The sequence below is a fragment of the Amphibalanus amphitrite genome, unplaced genomic scaffold (assembly GCF_019059575.1).
Source record: "Amphibalanus amphitrite isolate SeventyFive unplaced genomic scaffold, NRLGWU_Aamphi_draft 000008F_arrow, whole genome shotgun sequence".
NCBI lineage: Eukaryota > Metazoa > Arthropoda > Thecostraca > Balanomorpha > Balanidae > Amphibalanus > Amphibalanus amphitrite.
The window spans coordinates 1194403-1213909 of NW_024881504.1; the positions used below are offsets into that span (position 1 = coordinate 1194403).

Consider the following 19507-nt stretch of genomic DNA (forward strand, 5'->3'; position numbering starts at 1 on the left):
GTCAAAAGCTCACAAGACCCATAGCCAACGCAAGATATTGGGTATTTGTCATTTGGCTCATGACATGACCTGAGGAACAAGGTCATATCTCCGAGACCCACAACCCAAAATAGCAACATTTTTTAGTTTGACCTGACCTGGAAGGTCAATGACTGACCTGAGACGGTAAAACTGGGTATCATTGGATTCGTCTCTTCCCAAAGAATCTTTTTGGTCTGTACCGCGAAGCTCTTACCTCCAACAGGAACGAAATGGGGGGTTAGCACCCCCCCCCCATGTGCGTTCTAGGATGGGAAAATGGCATATGCGGGCGAGGGTTAAAGCCAAAACTTTTAGAGACCAAGGTTGAGACTTGTCAGATGCGTTGGCACATGCTTGTGTGAATGAGCATATGCGTCCTGTACTTACATATAAACGGAGCCAAAAGCTCCTTTTCCAAGAAATTTGTCTCTGTAGTACTTGATATGTCCAACAGTGGTTGTTGTCCCATGTTTCACCTGTTGGAAGAAAAAAGTGTCAATTACATTTATTTATCCCGCCCCCACTGCGCCTTCGCGCCCCCCAGCCGGACACTGGGGGCGGGCAAATAGCTGCCCCCTTTTACTTCTCCGAAAAAGGGGGCAACTAAATTTACTTCTCCGGTCGTAACGCGAAAACAGAGCATGATCTGACCTTGACCTGAAACATTCGAAGTTGACCTGAAACTTCGCGTTGACTTGAAACTTGACCTTGACCTGAAACATTCAGAAATCGGCTGCCACAGAGGGCAAGCTTCCAACCGTTAGGACAGCAAGCGGGCCGCTCGGGGGTCGAACAGTCACACCACTGTTGCAGTACTACGAAACCGATCCCAGCTTTGCTCCAGTCCGTCATCAGAATGGTGGGCCGCGTCTTGTCGTAATACCGAAGCCCCTGTTCCACTAACTTGCTGACCATCATCTTTACCTCCTCTAGACGTCTTTTCAGCTGCTCGTCCCAGTAGACCTTCTTCGATTGTGGATTCTTCAGAAGGTCGCGAAACGGCTCCATGATAGCTGCTGTTGCCATGAAGGGCGAAGGGTTTTTCTACTTCTAGAGGACACATAAAAATTCAGAAGAGAGAACAGCTTGTCAATAACCAACCAGGAGGAACACAGCTATTGCCCTGACAAAAAAATGGTTTAAATTAAACTTACTATTCCTCATATAAATTAAAGATTCATGCTCCTTCGATAGAAAGTAACACGAAAAACGGCGCAGCAACGCCTATTTAATTCGTCCCATATTCCGGAAAAAAAAACATTGAAAAATGAGGAGACCTCCACCCAAATGTTTGGCAAAAGCCTTAAAAATTTGAAATCAACCACGCAATATGCTAATAAATGCAGAAAACAGCAACAAATACATGTTTTACTCGCCACTACACTCCCGGGACCGCCACACTCTGTCCAGACAATTCCGCACTGTAGGGGAGAGTGGGGCACATTCGTGCAAAAAATGGATAAATCCATATATCTGTTCTTTGGTTTGCAACGGCAAAATTGTTGATTGTGGTATGGAAAGGAACTATTGCAGATATTTTTCCTCTTTAAAAGTTATCCTCTAAAATTATTGCTTCTATTAGAAAAAAATGACTTTTAATAACTCTGAACGTTTGCACGAAACTGCCCCACCTATGGGGCACATTCGTGCAAGGGGTGGGGCACTTCCGTGCACCCTGCAAAGTTCTAGAAATTACCGGGCATTACCAGAAATTTACCAAAGGAAATTGGCAGGGGGTCATTTCACTTGATTCCTTTCGACAAGAATGCATTGCACAACATATGTAGAAAGAATGGGCTGGCCAACAAGAATGTGCCAACTGCCGGCCTCCGTGACCTCGCCAAGTTCGCGTGAATTACTCGTCACGACGTCGCAAGCAGCCGAGACTGAGTCAGGCGAGCGTCATTAGTGAAACCTACTATAGATAAAGTCATAAATAGCAAAAAAACTAAAAAAATATGCACGAATGTGCCCCCAGGTAGTGCGTACACGAACCTGCCCCACAACGTTATTTGTAATATATTTCAAAATTTCTTGTTGAAAAAAATGACACTTTGTCAACAAACAAGTTTGCAGCAGTTCCGTGAATAGAGTGAGCACCTTCGCCCCCAATTTTGAAAAGCTGAACCACATTTCCGAGTCAGGATCACGAAAATGGATGATATGAGAAAAGTTTGGAAAGCTCACGAATATTACAAATTTGCGTTTTTATCAAGCATGACAGCAGGCACAGTGTTGTCTTCTACGGTGAACGAAGGGAGGCAATGATAGACACATTTCCATAATTTACCTTGAGCTCGTGCAGTCACTCGTGTTCCCATAAACTGCTGAAAACGAATGTGCCCCATGCACGAATGTGCCCCACTCTCCCCTAAATAAAGTCGGCGGTATCGAACAAGCATGGCCCGTCACTAAAGTACTTTTAAGGATATTTACTTTTCGTTTTTTGATGCTTTCTGCTTACAAAATGAAGTCTTATAAAACCATCGTTTGTCGGTAAATTTTTGTCAATTTTCCACGACTCATTACTTTGAAAAATTACATAAAATACATCCACGCTAGGATTTAGACATCCACGCTAGATTATGGACACTTCACTATGGCGAATTGAAAGCGACCAGGGGCGATAGTCGCATTTGCCTCATGTTCGGCGGAAATCGGTAAGTTCCAACATATGCGCAACATTTTCTATATTTGGGTACGATGACGTCGTCAGCGTACCCATTTTTGGAAGATGCGTACCCATATATGGAAAATCCTTCCAAAAATGGAAGGCTTTCTAAAAATGGAAGATTTGACCACAGTTTCCCCGACTGAGGCCCTGGCCGGTGATCCATATCACTTCTCAGTCCGACCTCTACCACTCCTGGCCCGAGCGAATCCTGCCCAGCCTCCTCTTCGACTGGGCCGCGGAGCTACGCTACTACAAACCCACCGCACTCCTATCCTGGATCGACCATCGCCGCTCCTGCCGGACCGCCGAGCACTGCTCCTATCGGACTGACGAGCGCTGCTGCTGGACCGCCGAGCACTGCTCCTGCCAGGACTCCGCCTTCCCATCCTCTATCATCCTCCGCCGCTCCGGCCGGTCAGTCGAGCACAGGCCAGGGAAGAAAATATGACCCAAAATGGCTCAAATTGTTTCCCTGGATCCAGTATGACGCAGAAAAGGATGCAGTGATTTGTGAAGTCTGCCGGACTGCTCAAGTCATGAGAGTTTTGTCGTCATTCCGACGAACTGAAGACCCTTCGTGAAAAGCGGATTTCGTTCTTGGCACAAGGCTCTCCAAAAGCTAAAAAAAAAACATGAAATGTCAAAAATGTACAGGAGTTCGGTTGAGGGCATCCAGTCTCTGAAGAAGAGAAACACTGCGCAGCAAATGATCATGTTTGCGAAGACCAAGGAGCAACATGACGCACGGGTGGCGTTGGGCCGCATATTTGAAGTGTCAGAGCTATCTTCTAACACAGGGACTTCCATTTTGCCGTCGTGACGAAGAGACTGGAAACCTACAGCGACTCATCAAGACTTTCTCAGCGCACTGTTCGGAACTGTTCCCACTACTCTCGAAAAACAACAGGAGGGGGGGGGGGGGCGGATAACCGCCTCCCCCCGTCGGTGCGTGGGTTAAAATGAAGGAATGAATAAGTCAAGTTGAAAGCAGAAATTTGGTTCAAAATGATGTACAAAGCTTAACTATTTAAATCTAAACATCTTCTGATAAGAGCAATTGACATTGAAAATGTGCATTGTTATTCATCGAAAACAGATTATATGTATATGCGGTAAAGTGTCTTTATTTCAGAGGTCGCATTTTACTAAGAATGCGGAATACACGCCGCATACCACCGCCAATGCTGCAACACAGCTCAAATTTCAAAGTAAACATTTATTCACACCATGCCGAATGTGATCACCAAAACTTTGGTATAGTTATATATACAATTACTTACTTCATCAGCGTAGCATATCTCCAGAGGAGGCTCTTCACCCGCCATGCTGCAGGTTGTCCGTTGTCCAGTGGGATGTTCGCTCTGAAATAAACCGCGTTTGGTCAGTTTAGTGTATGTACAAGGCGACAGGAGATTACTATAAAATTGGACAAATGGTAACATGAATACGTCCAGTTATAACTATATGATAAGATAAAATCGTTTTTTCGCGACCCTACGAGGGGAGGGCCGGCTCTGGCGAGCGGCGGCTAGCGGCTGGCGGCGGCGGGCGGCAGGGCCGCGGAGGCGGCGGCCTACTCTGATTGGTGGAGCGTCTCGTGTCACGTGACGGTGGCGGCGCGGGATGAGTCTAGTCAGCTTAGCCAGTCAGTTAACTTAAGTGTAGTCCATTTTGGGATTTTCAATTCTATTTTTAGTGTTTTTGTGTTTCTCTCGTTTTCTTGAATTTCGGCATGAGTTTTTGTTATCTTTTGTTTTATTTTTCTGGGTTCTATCAAGGCCAGAGGAGGGTCGATGAAAGAATGAGTCGGTAAATGTCCGTTATTATAGGATGGTTGAGGGTTGAATGAAACATGGACTGCTGGTAGACGTGGCCTTGGTGGGTTTCTTTAGGTTTGCACTGTAAAAAATCTTACAAGCCCCTTGTAGGAAAACCGCTGGCGCAAAAATGAGCATGCAGCGACGTGTAAAAATCGCCTCATATTTAGCTAGTAAGAGGGTACAAGCTTGTTTCGTTAGTAAATGACCAGCCCACGCCTCATAAACCGAGCACCCCCGTGTCAGCCCCTCGTTTCGTTATTCGGTACTATTGGTGCCAATCGGAATTTCTTTTCTTGGAATTCCAATTTTTGTCCAATTCCAATTTGGAATTTGGACGGAATTCTTAACATTTTTTGGAAATTAATCGGAACACAAGGCCTTTAAAATTTAAAATTTTAAAACGGAGGCCTTTAAAACGCTTTTAAACACTTTTAAAATTTACGCAAAAAATGCAAAAATCGTTAAAAATTGGAATAGCCCCCGCTTTGGACAAATTTGGAAATTTACTTGGCAATTTCTTGGAATTGGATCGGAATTGGAATTGAAATTTCATGAAATTGGCACCACTATTCGGTACCTCGTTTGAAAACGAGGGCAAAACCAGCAGATCGGTACGCCGATTAGGCTCCTTAGCAGGACTCGCCTGGTAACCCAACCAGCTAGCGCCTGCTATTGCTGCCCAGTAGTAATACTAGCTCAATTGCGTCACCCCCCCCCCCTCCTTCTCCCCAGCCGCCCCTCCGACTGGTGGACGACCCGGCCAACGACAGCCACGCCACGTTACAAAAAAAAAAAAAACATACACAAAAATAACGTTTATTACTTATTAGCATACGATACAAAATATCTAAATATATACATATTACAATATCATAGCGGAGTGGTGCAAAAGCTGATTCGAGTCACCACCAATAACATTCACAAAATAATATGGTTGCATGAGACACGATCGGGCACTTCCACGGGCTTTGACGCAACGGCACTTACAACAGGCGAGTGAGCAAGTTGATCCTGCCATGTCAGGTACATTGTGCACTGTGCAGTCCATCAAATATTTGCCATACTTTGCAGATTCAAGCAAGTTTTTTTCTGGGCGAGGCTTACCAACAGAAATATCGCTGGCTTCCGGTATACCTTCATGCCTCAGTCTTCCACAACTTTAAGCAACTCTGCAAACAGAAAAGAAAATTAACTGCTGATTTTAAAATATCAGCGAGGATGGCTTTATTATCTACATCAACTGACTTTTGTATAAGATAAATCAATGTGAGGCAATATGTGTAGCTTACACATTTGGAAAAAAAGGCTAGACAGCAACTGAAAGAAAGTCCGTCTTCCAACAGTCGGAATTCAAACGAAACAGTGGCCCACAACGGTCAAGGGGTGAATTCTATGACGCAACATGTGTTCAGAATATTACAAAATGAATAAAATGTCCCCCATTGCTACGTAAATATCATACAATATAACGTACCTTCGGAATATCCCCGCCCGAGAACTTCACAACGCACCGTGCCACAACACAACCGCACCAACCGCCGGCAGCCGCAGAACTGAACAATGGCGGCCGGAAATGACGGCCCCGCGCCGGAAGTTAAAGGGACAGTATCACCATTTTGATGAAATTTGACATTGCATAGGCCCCACCTTTCTGGTCCTGGAACTGAAGACCGATCCTCGAAGCTCCACACCGTTATCCCGCTATCGCCGCTCAAAGTACGAAAGGTGTACTACACTTTGAATCGTGCTTCACTATCTTCACTGTTTAAATGTTTGCCCCGTTTTGAATTGACCGCCAGTAATAAAACTTTTACCCTGGTCATTTCATCAAATTTTATAAAGCCAAAACGTTTTTCGCACTTATTCATCACCGTTAAATTCATTAAATAGTCGTAGGCAATTTCCGCTGTTTCCTTCGGATTCTAGCGGCTCAACAAAGGATTTCCTCCATCTTGAATCACAATCTCCCTCCAATGTATGACGTTTATCACGTGATTGTCACGTGATATTTTCTCCCATTGTCAATTGTCACGTCCAATTGTCACTCCCTCCAATTGTCACGTGATATTTTTATAGGCAATACCTAAGGCTACCTCTCCCTAAGGCCAACTCAATCAGAAGAACGACCGCGTAAGCGTAGCGTCAATAATGTATTATCTGCGCCAGTTCTGTAGTAATTTTGCATGCTTCCAAACTGGCGGCCATGCTTGTATAGTGGTGGTTCGCTCATGAAAATGAATCATGAAAATGAAATGTGGTTGCAATATTTTTCACCGAGTTCGGTCCTCAAACTATGTTTTTCTGATTCAGAAAAATAAGAAATGCTAGTAAAAAAAAAATCAGCTCCATACATTGATTTTTTTTTTCGATGATACTGTCCCTTTAAGGACGCGTTTTAGAAGCAGTCTCAGACTCGTCGCTGCTCACCGTAGCAGGGATTTATGAGGCACTACCGAATCAAAGTCGTTTCGCCTCATTCGGCAACACGAAAACCCTACCAGGACTAGTCCGATGATGAGTTTCCGACTAGGTGGCGTGTGCGCAGGATTATATTTAAAGCACGTGCAGGGCGGTGCCTCATTAGCCGACATAATAATTATATGACACGATAATGAAACACGCATGTAACTAGCATGCAACAAGCTTCTGGCGGATTTAATTATGAGACTATGCGTAGTTTTCCGACACAGCGCGAAATCTGTTGATAAGCAGGAAGGGGTGTTAGGGAAGCATTTAAGTTATTAGGTTACCGTTTGTAACCAATTGTTTCACGAGGCCACTCTTTAACTAACAACCCTCAGGCTGATAATGTCCCTATATATAACAGCAAGGTACAATGGACGACCGTGTAACCCACTCCTTGTCATAGAATTGGCTCGTGACATTTTTTTACAGTGTGGGGGATGGGGCCGGCGTGGTGGTTTTGTTGGTTGGAAATAGCTGTACTGGTTTTTCTTCCTTCGGAACAGAACGCCGGACTTGACCATTATGCACTCCTTGTGAGTGAACTTGAAGTCAGCTCGTGCTTTCGCGGCGTAGCAGCTCAGAGCGCACTGCCTGGCCGGCGTAGGGTTTGGTGGCCACGTGGTGTTGGCCGGTGGTTGTGCAGAGAGTTGGTAGAATTGCCGTTGTGGTGCCTAGTGTTGGTTGAAACGTGGCTCCCATACAGGTGAATTCGGTTACTGGCGTAAGGTGTACCAGGTGGGCGTACCCCGTGGAGAATGAACTGCTGGTGATGTTTGGCTCTGTCCGAGCGTGTCCGAGCAAGGTTTCTTTTAGTAGCGTAGGATGGGGTAACTTGACTGGCCGACCCCGCCTGTACAATATAAGACAAACGTCAATGAAATAAATCTAGCTTTTATTCATTTGTCATTGATGGACCAAACCCATGGACAAATTTTCAAACCTCTCCCTCTCGTAGTTTTATTCAAAATCAATAAAACATGAATTTCATTGGAAAATGGTAAGTTTTACTTCCTAATTTTTAATCGTTTGGATGGTTGGCATGAGTGAAGACATTATAGTCAAAATTGATGTGAACATGATCAATAACATGCCAAAAATTGTATTGGTTCTTAAGTTTACCAAAGAGAAACAAAAGAGACAAGCTTCCGACAACACTGTCATCATCAGGTCTGAGTTTTTTTTTTTTTAATTCCTGCACACACTTCACAACATACAAAAACATATTCGCACGGTACAATGCTAGAAATGATGGAGGAATGTTTTCCATCATTGTAGCGTGCGAATATGTTTTTGTATGTTGTGAAGCTTGGTTGTGAAGTGTGTACAGGAATTTAAAAAACTCAGACCATGATGACAGTGTTGTCGAAAGCTTGTCTCTTTTGTTTCTCTTTGGTAAACTAAAGAACCAATACAATTTTTGGCATGTTATTGATTATTTTCACATCAATTTTGACTATAAAGTCTTACTTCCGTTCTAAAAATTGTATGGCATGTAGAATTCGGGTTGTGAACGACTGTCGGTATTGAGGTGCCATTCTTCAGGTTATGCAGCGTTTTTAAGAGCAATTTCTTTTATTTCCGTATAACAGTAACGACTTTATAGACAAAACTTTTCAGAATGACATTGCGGGGTAATTTAGCTAGGCCTAATAGAGAAGCTTGGCCGGTGCTGTTAGGATCGTTATGCTGGGACGGCCGGTGTTGTGTATTTGCCTTGACCAAGCTGGCCGGCAGGACTTTAGCTATTGCAGTGTTTTAGAGGACGTGTCAGTTGTTGTCTTCCTTTTTCACGGGGCCTCTCTGTTGCCCATTTATGGTTGGTTGTTGTCAAGGTTGTTGTGTGTCCGACGTAGTGCCAGGGCCTCCTCTAACATACCCACTGGGTGGGCAAATGCCTACCCAGTCACCACAATTGCCCACCCAGTGGCGTCGATTTGCCCACCCAGAAGCAAATGCAAAAATAAAGGTCCGGCCAGACGTCCGGTAGGAACTACCACTTCGGTTTCCCGGGGAAAAAAACTTGCTAGCAGCCAGTGCCCCAGCCCCCAATCACTGCAGTGCAAGTTATTTTTTACAATGGATGCATCTGAATGCAGGGGCGGTAGCAGACTTGGCGTTTGGGGGTGGGGGCAACTTGGCAACTTTGCCAACCCTCGGAGGGGGGGGGGGGGGGGGCGGTGCTAGCTTACAGGGGCCCATGGCCATAGCGGCCTCAAAGGCCCGTATGGAACCCCAGAGGCCGATGTGGGCTCTCAGAGGCCAGTGCGTGACGCCTAAAGGTGTAAGCCATGGGTCCCCAGCCAGACAACAAAATAGGGCCATCAGAGACCTTATAGGCTGATTGGGGACTAAATAGGGCCTCAATTTGGAGCCATCAGAGGCAAATGTGGGCCTCAGATATCAGTGTGAGGTCCTTATAAGACTGACATTGGTCCTCAGAGACCGGCATCGATCCTTCAGAAGCCAGTACGGGGCCCTCAGAGGCACAAAAGGGTCAGTCTTGGATCTCAGAGGCAGAAAATGGGCCATCAGCAACCGGTGTGGGACCTTTAGAGGTCGGTTTGTGCCCTCAGAGGCCAGTTTAAGGCCCTCAGAGACCAGTACAGGGCCTGAAAATGGCAGCTTGAGGCCATCAGAGGCCGACTTAGGCTCTCAAAGGCTAATGCGGGTCCTTGAGGCAAGGATGGGACCCTCAGAGGTCAGTGTGGCACCCTAAAAGACAGGCTTGGGCTGGTGTTGGACCCCAGAGTCCAGAAAAGGCCAAGTTGAGCCCTCGGAGCCGATGCAGGTCCTTAACCCGGCAGTTGCTGCCGCAGGGGCGTCGTTTTGTATAGGCCTGGTAGGGCCCGAGCCCTACCAATGTTTATATGGGCCCTATCAATGTTCCGTGAGCCCTACCAATCTTTTGTCAGATATCACTTAATGAAAAGGGCAGTTATGAACCGTTCGGTCCCTGATCGAGGTAAAGCTTCGCGGAAAAAACGAGCGTGTCCTCTGACACAAATGCCTCTATAAATGCATGTTTTGTGCATTGGTTCGGTAGTACCAAGATTTCCAAGAAGTTTTGTGTTTTAGTTTTGATTGTCAAATTCAGTTTTCAAATTTCAAATTCAAAGCGGAAATATCCGGTCCCGTAGGAAAAAGCCGGTCCCGTAGCTCAGTTGGTTAGAGCGTTGGACTCCGCGTGGTGAGAGCACGCGTTCCCGGTTATGACAGTCCGGGTTCAAAGCGCGACGGGCGCTCGAAATTTATGGGCCTCCTGACAGGTATGGTTGCGGTTGGTGGCAGGCCGTAGCCAGGCGAAGTCAGCGAGGGGACCGGCCGTGCGCGGCTTTGTGCGCACGTTAAACTTTGGACTCCAAATTCTGCCATAGAATCGGAATTGCGAGATCGGAGGGTAGAGGGCAGGGTCATCGCAACAAGCTTCGCTTAGCGGTGGCTCTGTCCTTGTGAATCCTTCCCATCAAAAGGTTCGGACTAAATTTATTAAAAAAAAAAAGTGGCCGAAATCCGATGAGAAAGGCAAATTTGGGGGTACCCTACCTTTGTAAGCACGTCATAAATGGCCGTCCACCGTTTTTGAGCCCTACCAATCATTTTCATAAAACGACACCCCTGGCTGGGGTATTTTGCCACCCACCGTTTGCTGGGGGGGGGGGGGGGCGTTAAACGCCCCCAGCCGATAACTCGAGAAGCAATAGGCGCAGCGAAACGCACGAGGCGGCAAACGAAAGAACGCGACGAGACGCTTCAGATGAGTACTTTATAGTTGAACTTTGAGGTCACAGGTCGGGTCAAGGTCAGGTCAAACACCCGAAATCGGGCTTTCAGTAGCATGGACTTCAGGACTTCGCAATGAGCGTCTATCGCCATAAACTCTGTCAAAACGGTGCACAATCCATCTTATAAGGCCTACAAGAGTGTCAGCTCCATGTAGGGGTCAGTCAAGCATAGGTCAGGGTCAAGGTCAGGTCAACCGGGTAGGCACATATCCCCGAAAATCAAAACTGATATTCGCAGCCTGTGACACATGTTTTATAGGTAATTTGGGGCGTAGAACACGATGGTGACATTCATTTTATCATATATGTACGTGTTTGGCTCAAAAAGTTCAATTTAACCCTCGCCCTGGCAGGGCATTTTTCATAACACGGCCTGGCAGGGGGGGGGGGGTCGATGCGACCCCCCCCCCTCGCGATTGGCTCCTATGGCACCTAGAAACACCAAATTTGGTAGGTAGGTGGGCCCCCTGGAGTTCTCGCCCCTGTGCAAATTTGGTTGCTCTAGGTCAATATTTAGGGGGGTTTTGGGGGGTATAAATGTAAAAATTTCGCTAAAAACAGGTCAAAAGTTTTTCGCTTATAACTTTTGATCTAATTAAGATAGAGCAAAAAGAAAAGCACCAGTAAACTCAGCACGTCAAGGCGCGTCGAATGATATACTTTTTAGCTTGCTTGAGTGTACTTAAAGTTTTTCTTAATTTTTAAGTAAACTTAAATTAATAAATTAAGTTCAAGTTAACCAAATTGCATCATATCGCATATCATTCGATTCGGCTGATCACCAGGAACACAATGATACCATTTTTTAAGCTCTAGCGTCATTATGTGCCAAGTTATTGGCAAAAACGTCATTTGACCTCAGTTGACCTCATTTGACCTGACCCATGGATAAGTACACCAAACAAAGAAGCACCAAGTGACCTGCTGTTAAGTACCGTGGTTTCAAAGCACAAAAGTGATAGAACGAAGCGGATATCTCCAGTATTTTCCGAATTTAGTATTTTCCCATAGGCTTAACATTACGACGTAATGACCTCTAACTGACCTCAGGTCAGTGACCTCAAAAAAGCCGGACTATATGTTACACAACTCGGTGAACTTAGCACATCCTGAAAGTTTGAAGGAAATCAGGCGAAAACTGTGAGTTGGACAGGTGCAAGAAGAAAATTGAAATTTGACCATGACCTTGTACCGGTTTTTCTGACCTGATGACCTGACCCAAGGTCACCCGGACCTGAAATTTTCAGGTCATATGTAAAAAGGTTGCCCCATAGGCTGTGCCAAATTTGGCGGCGCTGAGCGCCGCCGTTTTTACGCTATCTTCGAAAAACCTTAGGGGGGGGTCGCATCGACCCCCCCCCCCTGCCAGGGCGAGGGTTAATAAATTCATGTATCATGGTCGTGAAGAAGTCACGAAAAATTGTCAAGATTCAGTTCAAGATTATGGAAAATGCGGAACAATAATCAATAATCGAAGATAGCCATTTGATTGATCATGGTATTGGCAGTCTGATGGCGTTTACGGCATGTCTGTATGTCTATTCTGTGATTTTATGATTTTTTGAACATATGCCGTTTTTGGTCGAAAACTCAGAAATAATGACGTCACTAAAACCTCGATATCTCAAAAATTTTCCGACCGATTTTTTTTTGAAACTTTGTCACAATAAACTTCAATCAATTCCCTACAGGTACCAAAAATTTGGCGCGCCTGCGGCGCGCCGTTTTTATGCTATGGCCCGGCGAAAAAAGTGGGGGCGTTTAACGCCCCCCCCCCCCCCAGCAACTCGCGGGTTATGATATGGTCAACTGACGCAACAGTGAATGAACAAGTAAGAAGAATGGGAAAAAGTGCAGAAGAAGAAGCAGTGAACAAGGTGAAGTGGCAGAACAAAGAAAGAAATGAATCACTGAAGGAAAGAAGGAAACCATGGAATGTAAATGAAAGAAAGGGCCATGAAGATAAGAGGACATGGAAAAATGCAAATGGTCAAGGGAAGACATGGAAAATGAAAACAATGAAGAAAACAGGAAGTGGAAGTTAGAGAAAACTGAAAGGAGACATTGCTTCAGGTGTGGGAAAACGAACCACCTGATCAAGTTCTGCAGGGTACCACCCCACGTCAGATGCCACAACTGTGGGAAACAAGGACATCGTCACATCTGAAAGCAGCGTGCAGAAATGGAAAAACGCTGAATGTGGAAAAAGAAGACCAAGATGATGAAGTTGAAGAAAATCTGTGTGTGTACCAAAGCACATCAAAAGGGAAGGAAGCCATCAAAGTGAACATGGCTGTCAATGAGAAGAACGTCACGTTCATTGTGGACACTGGCTGTCCGGTAACCATGATTCCAGAAGAGCAGGCTGAAGGCCTCAACTTGAAGAAAACCAGATGTAAGCTCACATCGTACACAGGACATGAAATACCTGTCAGGCCAACACGATGCTGCCAAAATCGCGGCTCTGCGGCTGTTTTTTGCGAAGTTATTCACCAAAAACTGAACCGTACCTTGGGGCACTTGACCTGACCTCAGAGATCACCGGTTGACCTAGGACCTTAAAATCGGGTACCAATCTCTGCGTCTCGTAACGGCGCACACGCTCGTTTTTTCGGCGACGCGCTAGCTCCACCAGGGGCGAAACGGCGAGGGGGGGTCGTACCCCCCTCGGCCGGCGCGTATGTAGAAAACCAACAGGTCCGGCGAGGGTTAAGCATTTAGACCAGGTCGGGTCAGGTCAACCGGTAGGGGTTGTGACGGGTATTCGTAATACGTGTCAACCGCCTCTGACAGCTTCGTAACATGTTACGAAGGCACCAAAACTACTTCGTAAATGTTCAAATGTTTGCTAAATTCGAATTCAGCTCCAAAAACTAGCCTAGAAACATGTAAAACTCGAAAAAGTGAACCGAGGTCACCCGAGGTCATGAAAGATCAATGACCTGACCTGACCTTCAGGTGACCTTGAAACCCACCCTAATGTATGGGAGCAACATCAAATCACATGTTTGAACGTTTGAAACCACGAAAAGCTTGCAAACGCGCGGCTAATGCGAGCCGACATACGCCGAATCGCGATTCCGGCCAAACATGGTCTCGGAAAAGAGGTCACAGGTCAAAGGTCATTTAGTGTATAATTGATCAATGCGAGGGTACTGAAAGTTTCGTTGCGATCGGCCGCTTTTTACGCGAGTTATTCGCGAAAAACCTTAGGGGGGGGGGGGTTGCATCAACTTCCCCTCCTGTGCCGGCGAGGGTTAATGAAATAATAGGCAGGGGTGGGAAAAGCTCAGCTGACAACTAAGTGACTGCGGCCCCACCCTTCATCTGGAAGAATTCCACCCCCCCCCCCTCCACTATGGGTTGCGAAATAAGATATAGGCGCGATTGGTGAGGTGTCTGTCATGAATAAATTCTTTTATGACCTTGCACTAAATTTCCCAATAATCATCAGGTAGAAAACAGCTTTGACTTTGTGCATTGATGAGTACGTATCAGTTGTATATCATCCCTATACCCCAATACCAACATTTTCTAAACGTCATCCAGTACTTACAGCACTAGCTTCACTTTTATCAACTAAATACAAAACAATATGATTTACTTTATCAACGCAACATGACATCTCTCAACTCATGGCCTCTCAACCTGAGGACTGCAATTTGTTAGGGAATATCCAAGGCAAAATAAATATCTATTAGATATAACCTTTTTCTAATGTTTGCTTTCTGCACCATATGATAATTACTAGCCATGGGCGTATAATTAAATGGCCTACATTGGTTAGAGTTAACCTCACCTACTAAAAAAGTGTATCATTCGACGCGCCTGAGCAAGGCAAGTACAATGATGCTAAAAATCACGGCTCTGCTCTGCGGCCGTTTTTTTTTTGCGAAGCCATTTTCCAAAAACCGAACCCGTATCCTAGTCCACTTGACCTGAACTTAGAGTTTACGGGTTGGCCTGAGACCTTAAAATTGGGTACCAATCGCTGCGTCTCGTAACGGCGCTGTTTCTGCGAGGCTCCAGCTCCATCAGATGCGAAACGGCGAGGGAGTGGGCTCTTAGCGGCCAACGTGGGCGCTTGACCGCCACTAAAGTTCCCTCAGAGGTCAGTGTAGGACGCTCAAAGACCGGTGTGGGAGCTATATTAACCCTCGCCGGACCTATTGGTTTTCTACATACGCGCTGGCCGAGGGGGGGGGGGGGGCGGGTACGACCCCCCTCGCCGTTTCGCCCCTGGTGGAGCTAGCGCGTCGCGGAAAAAACGAGCGTGTGCGCCGTTACGAGACGCAGAGATTGGTACCCGATTTTAAGGTCCTAGGTCAACCGGTGACCTCTGAGGTCAGGTCAAGTGCCCCAGGGTACGGTTCAGTTTTTGGTGAATAACTTCGCAAAAAACGGCCGCAGAGCCGCGAATTTGGCAGCATCGTGTTCGCCTCGCTCAGGCGCGTCGAATGATATACTTTTTGTTCGGGTCAGGTCAACTTAGGGTGTTGACCTCAGGTCAAGGTCAGGTCAGCACCCCCCAGGTCACGAAGTTGGTCAAAAGAGGTCATGTCGCATATCATTCGATTCGGCAGGTCTTCCTGAGTCCATTGGTGGCTTTCTTAACTCGCTAGCTCAATTTGATCGGGAGTTATTGACGAAAAACTAATATGACCTTGATGACGTCATAAATGACGTCACGGAAGGTCAACATTACAAAAGTGACGCATCTAACCTTGCAAGGAGTGCATCAAATCACGATTCTGTGTGCTTGAGATAGTTGGAGATCGTTCCCGGCGCCAGAATAGCAGTTTTCATTTTTCCCCATTGACTTATAATGGTGAGGTCACGAAAATGACCTGACCTCATATGACCTTTAGGAAAAATCCGAGAGATACAAGTTGTGAGACTCATAATGGATACTAGATCCTGCAAGTTTCATTTCCCTGTGACATCTCCTCTAACAGTGAGGGCGTTGCGAAGTTGCGACATCTGAAGACCGTGCAGAGGTTCACTTATGACGTCATAGGTCAGTGACCTGACCTGACCCAAAAATGCGGTTGGTGTCAAAAGATGCGGCTTGGATCAAAGGTCAGGTATGCCAAGTTTCAGCTCTCTATCGCCAGCGTGTTCGGAGCTATCGCGAAAACAAACCCTATGGGGGGCGGCACCCGCCCCCCCCCCCCCTTCGGCCGGCGAGGGTTAATAGCTTGGAGTGTTTTTTTTTAGCCTCGTGACGATCGAATAAGGGCGCCCTTATTCGATACACCTATGGAGCCCTTATTCGATAATAAGGGCGCCCCATACACCTATGGAGACCCATCGGTTGTTTGAGGGGGGGGGGGGCAAATGATATGATGGCCCCCTTTATTGGCCTTTGGGGGGCATGGCCCTGATGCCCCTCCCCCCCACGCGACCGCCACTGTGTACACATTACACACAGGCCTCTGAGATTGCATACTAGCTCATGCAAACTCTATGCAGGCCCCGGAGGTCCCACGCTAATCCTTAACCCGCGCCCCGTAGGGCTACCGGCGGACCCTACCACCCGTAGGGGGGGAGCCGTTTCGGCACCCCCCTAAGATCTCGGAAAGTTACCGGCCGATTTTCAAAATTCAAACGGCGTTCGATAGCCCCACCCCGGAACTACCTTGTGACCAAATTTCATTGACCTAGGTCAAACCGATGACGTCACAGGTCAGGTCAGAGGTCAGATTTTCACCGTTCACAGGCATTTCAAGAAATGTGTTGTGAAATCGAGTTAATTGGTAATTTATTGAAAACCATCGATGGTACATTGTTCGTCAAACATACTTTGCTATCTGAGGTCACTGATACCAGGTCAGGTCACAGCGAGGTCAGGTCACCGGGGGTCACAATATGAAAGTGTCGTGTGATACATGTTTTATGGTCCATTTTACATGACAAATGCGATTATGTGGGTTAGGCAGCCTTTGGGGCCAGCCTAGGTCACGTTTTGGTGAAGGTTAGGTCAAGGTCAGGTCAAATTAGGTCAAATTTCAAAGTTGATATTTTTGCATAAAATAGGTATCGATTCGATGCAGCTCGTCACGGGGAGTCTAATGGTGGTCTTTGTTTTGCTCTACGACGTCTAGAAGCGCCAACAATTGAGTTTGAAAATTTGACGTCATCATTTTTGAACAGTTTTTTCGCTATAACTTGGCCAAAAAACGAGGTATCGATCTGAAATTTGGTATGTAGATAGAAGACGGTAGGTACTATCACATATATTCCGGTTTTTTCGAAACTCAAAAAACTTTCGGATTTTTTTGCTAATATATCCAAAAAAATGGTTTTTTTGATTTTTGTGGGTCAAAACTCAAAAATTTCAAAAATCCCAGATAGCCGTTTTGTAGCCCTGTTAATTCTACACCTTTTATGTGTTGATCATTTTTCTGTATTTTCAAAGCTGTAGGCCTGGCAGGTCTTCTCGCGATGGTCTTTTTTCGGTCGAAAATGACAGAACATGACGTCATTCTGACGTCATTTGTGGTCAACCTATCATAGTCTCTGGAACAATTTTTGGTCACAATGTGTAAAATTGATGCCCGGAAGGGTCCTGAAAGTTTGGTAACGATATCTCCAGCCGTTTAGGAGATATCGACCGAAAAGGACAGGGGGGGCGGTTTCGGCCCCCCCTTATGGGGCGCGGGCCCGCGCCCCGTAGGGGGGGGGGGGCGAAACCAAGCCGGCATACGGCGTCACCACCGGGCTTCTGAGGTGCACCGCACCAACCCATGAGGTCTTACTTTAGTGTCGTAGAGCCACGCTCATTTGGCAGGGCCCACCCGCCACTGCCGAAGAGGTTCTCATGCCAGCCATTGCTGGGCCTACGAGAGCCTCAAGTAAACCCACGCTGATATTCCATATAAGATCCGGAATTACTCGTGAACCGGTGCCAGCGATGCTGACCGCCAAATTGACAGAATGCGAAGCTGAGCCCACTCATGAGTAAAATTTACGTCCTTTGATGGCGCAAGAAAGAAAATGAAACATACAAAAAGCTTTCTAGGACTTTTGCTCGATCTGAAAGGTGGGGCCAAAAGATAGTATGGCCCCACCTTTCAGCACCAAAGGGGGGTCATGGCCCCCGTGGCCCCCTGGGACCGCCTATGTATCTATCAAGTATCTATGACCGTGACTGGGTGGCAGACGGTGCGGCACACACTGTTATTAGAGTTGCAGGCGTGTCCTAGACATGAGCCTCGTTGAGCAACAACGTAGTTTGGTAGGAACCCACATTTCGTGTCATTAAACCATCAGCTTCCGCTGCAAACATTATCTGGCCTCTACCAACGATGAAAAATAGTTCTTCCTGTAAATAAAAATATATTTTAAAAACTTATCTAGTGAATATTCATTATTTGTCGCAAGTCGCAAATAATCTGAGAAAAGTGATATGCTCCCCTAAAAAAAGTCAGGCCCGTTGTGGGTTATACAGGAGCGAGAAACATGTAGTAGTTTAAAAAAATGCTATCGATTTTAGTCCATCATGTAGATGACGAAGACCAACAAATATGTGGCCTACATCCGTTGAGAAAAGCAGATTTGGGGGTACCTTACCTTTAAAAGTACCTAACCACATACTAGGAATATCCCCAACCCCCACTGGTCTGGACCCCCTGAAATTTTGACAGATCTCCACCTCGACCGATCTAGATCTGTGGAGATCTGAATAGCGGGAAAACGTCGGGGGGGGGGCGGATATCCGCCCCCCCGTCGGTGCACGTGTTAAAGGGACTATCCCACCTTTAACCCGCGCATGACTGGGGTATTTTCCATAACGCGAGTGACTGGGGGGGGGGGCTCTCCAGAGCCCCCCCTCCTATCTCCGAAACTACTTGGCCGATCGTCAAAATTCAAACGGCGTCTGATAGCCCTGGAAAAACTGTCGAGCGAAACCTATTTTCATTGACCTCGAGGTCACTGATGACGTCACAGGTCAGGTCAAAGTAAAAGTTATCGACATTTTTGCTAGTTCACAATTTGGGCTCTGACCGCCGGCTGACAAGTCCGATCAGGCTCATTTTTGGTTTACGCACTCCTTGATAGATGCCTTAGATACCCTGAGGGTAACGAACTTTTACTTCGAATTTTTAAGGTCAAGGCCAGGTCATCCTAGGTCACGAAAATTGTATATCATGTATCGGTCACGTGACGCATGTTTTATGGTCCATTTTACTCGTAGATTTCGAAAATAGTGTCGTTTGTGTCATTTGAGGTCATTGTCAGCTGAATTTACCGGAGGTCAGGTCACTTTCAGGTCAGAAAAGGTCAAATTTTGAAAACGAAATTTTTCAACCAAAAAGGTGCCTATCAGATGCAGTTTGAGCTCAGGAACACGATGGTGCCATTTATATTGCTGTACGACGTCAAAAACGTACTGAAAAATGGATTTGAAAAATATATAATTGTAAAATTTTAACAATAATGCAAATAACTTGGCTATTTTTGAAGATATTGGACTCAAACTTGCTAGTGTAGTTCATCGGAGTGTGTTCTATCACATATATTCCGGTTTTTGCAAAAAGTCAAAAACTTTTTGAAAAAATCAAAAAATACGTTTTTTGTAATTGTAAATATATATTTTTCAAAATTTTCAAAATTTTGAAAATTCGAGATAGCAGTTTGATAGCTACGTGTATTTGTAGTCCACTCATGCAAAGAAAATGGCTCTAGCTTTAAAACTGAGCTCTTGAGAGCGTTTGCCGTAATTCAATATTTTGCATCAAAAT

General features: G+C 46.0%; 1 protein-coding gene across 1 annotated transcript in view; it reads right to left on the reverse strand.

The window, feature by feature from the left end:
• LOC122379335 (serine/threonine-protein kinase/endoribonuclease IRE1-like) overlaps nucleotides 1-19507 on the reverse strand; it is a 391361-nt gene that overhangs the window by 314840 nt on the left and 57014 nt on the right. Inside the window, exons 2-3 of the mRNA XM_043361464.1 lie at nucleotides 3976-4056; nucleotides 409-497 (exon numbers count right to left, since the gene is read on the reverse strand). Of these exons, the coding sequence (XP_043217399.1) occupies nucleotides 409-497; nucleotides 3976-4020 (134 nt within the window). The 5' untranslated portion in view covers nucleotides 4021-4056. The remainder of the gene's footprint in view (nucleotides 1-408; nucleotides 498-3975; nucleotides 4057-19507) is intronic.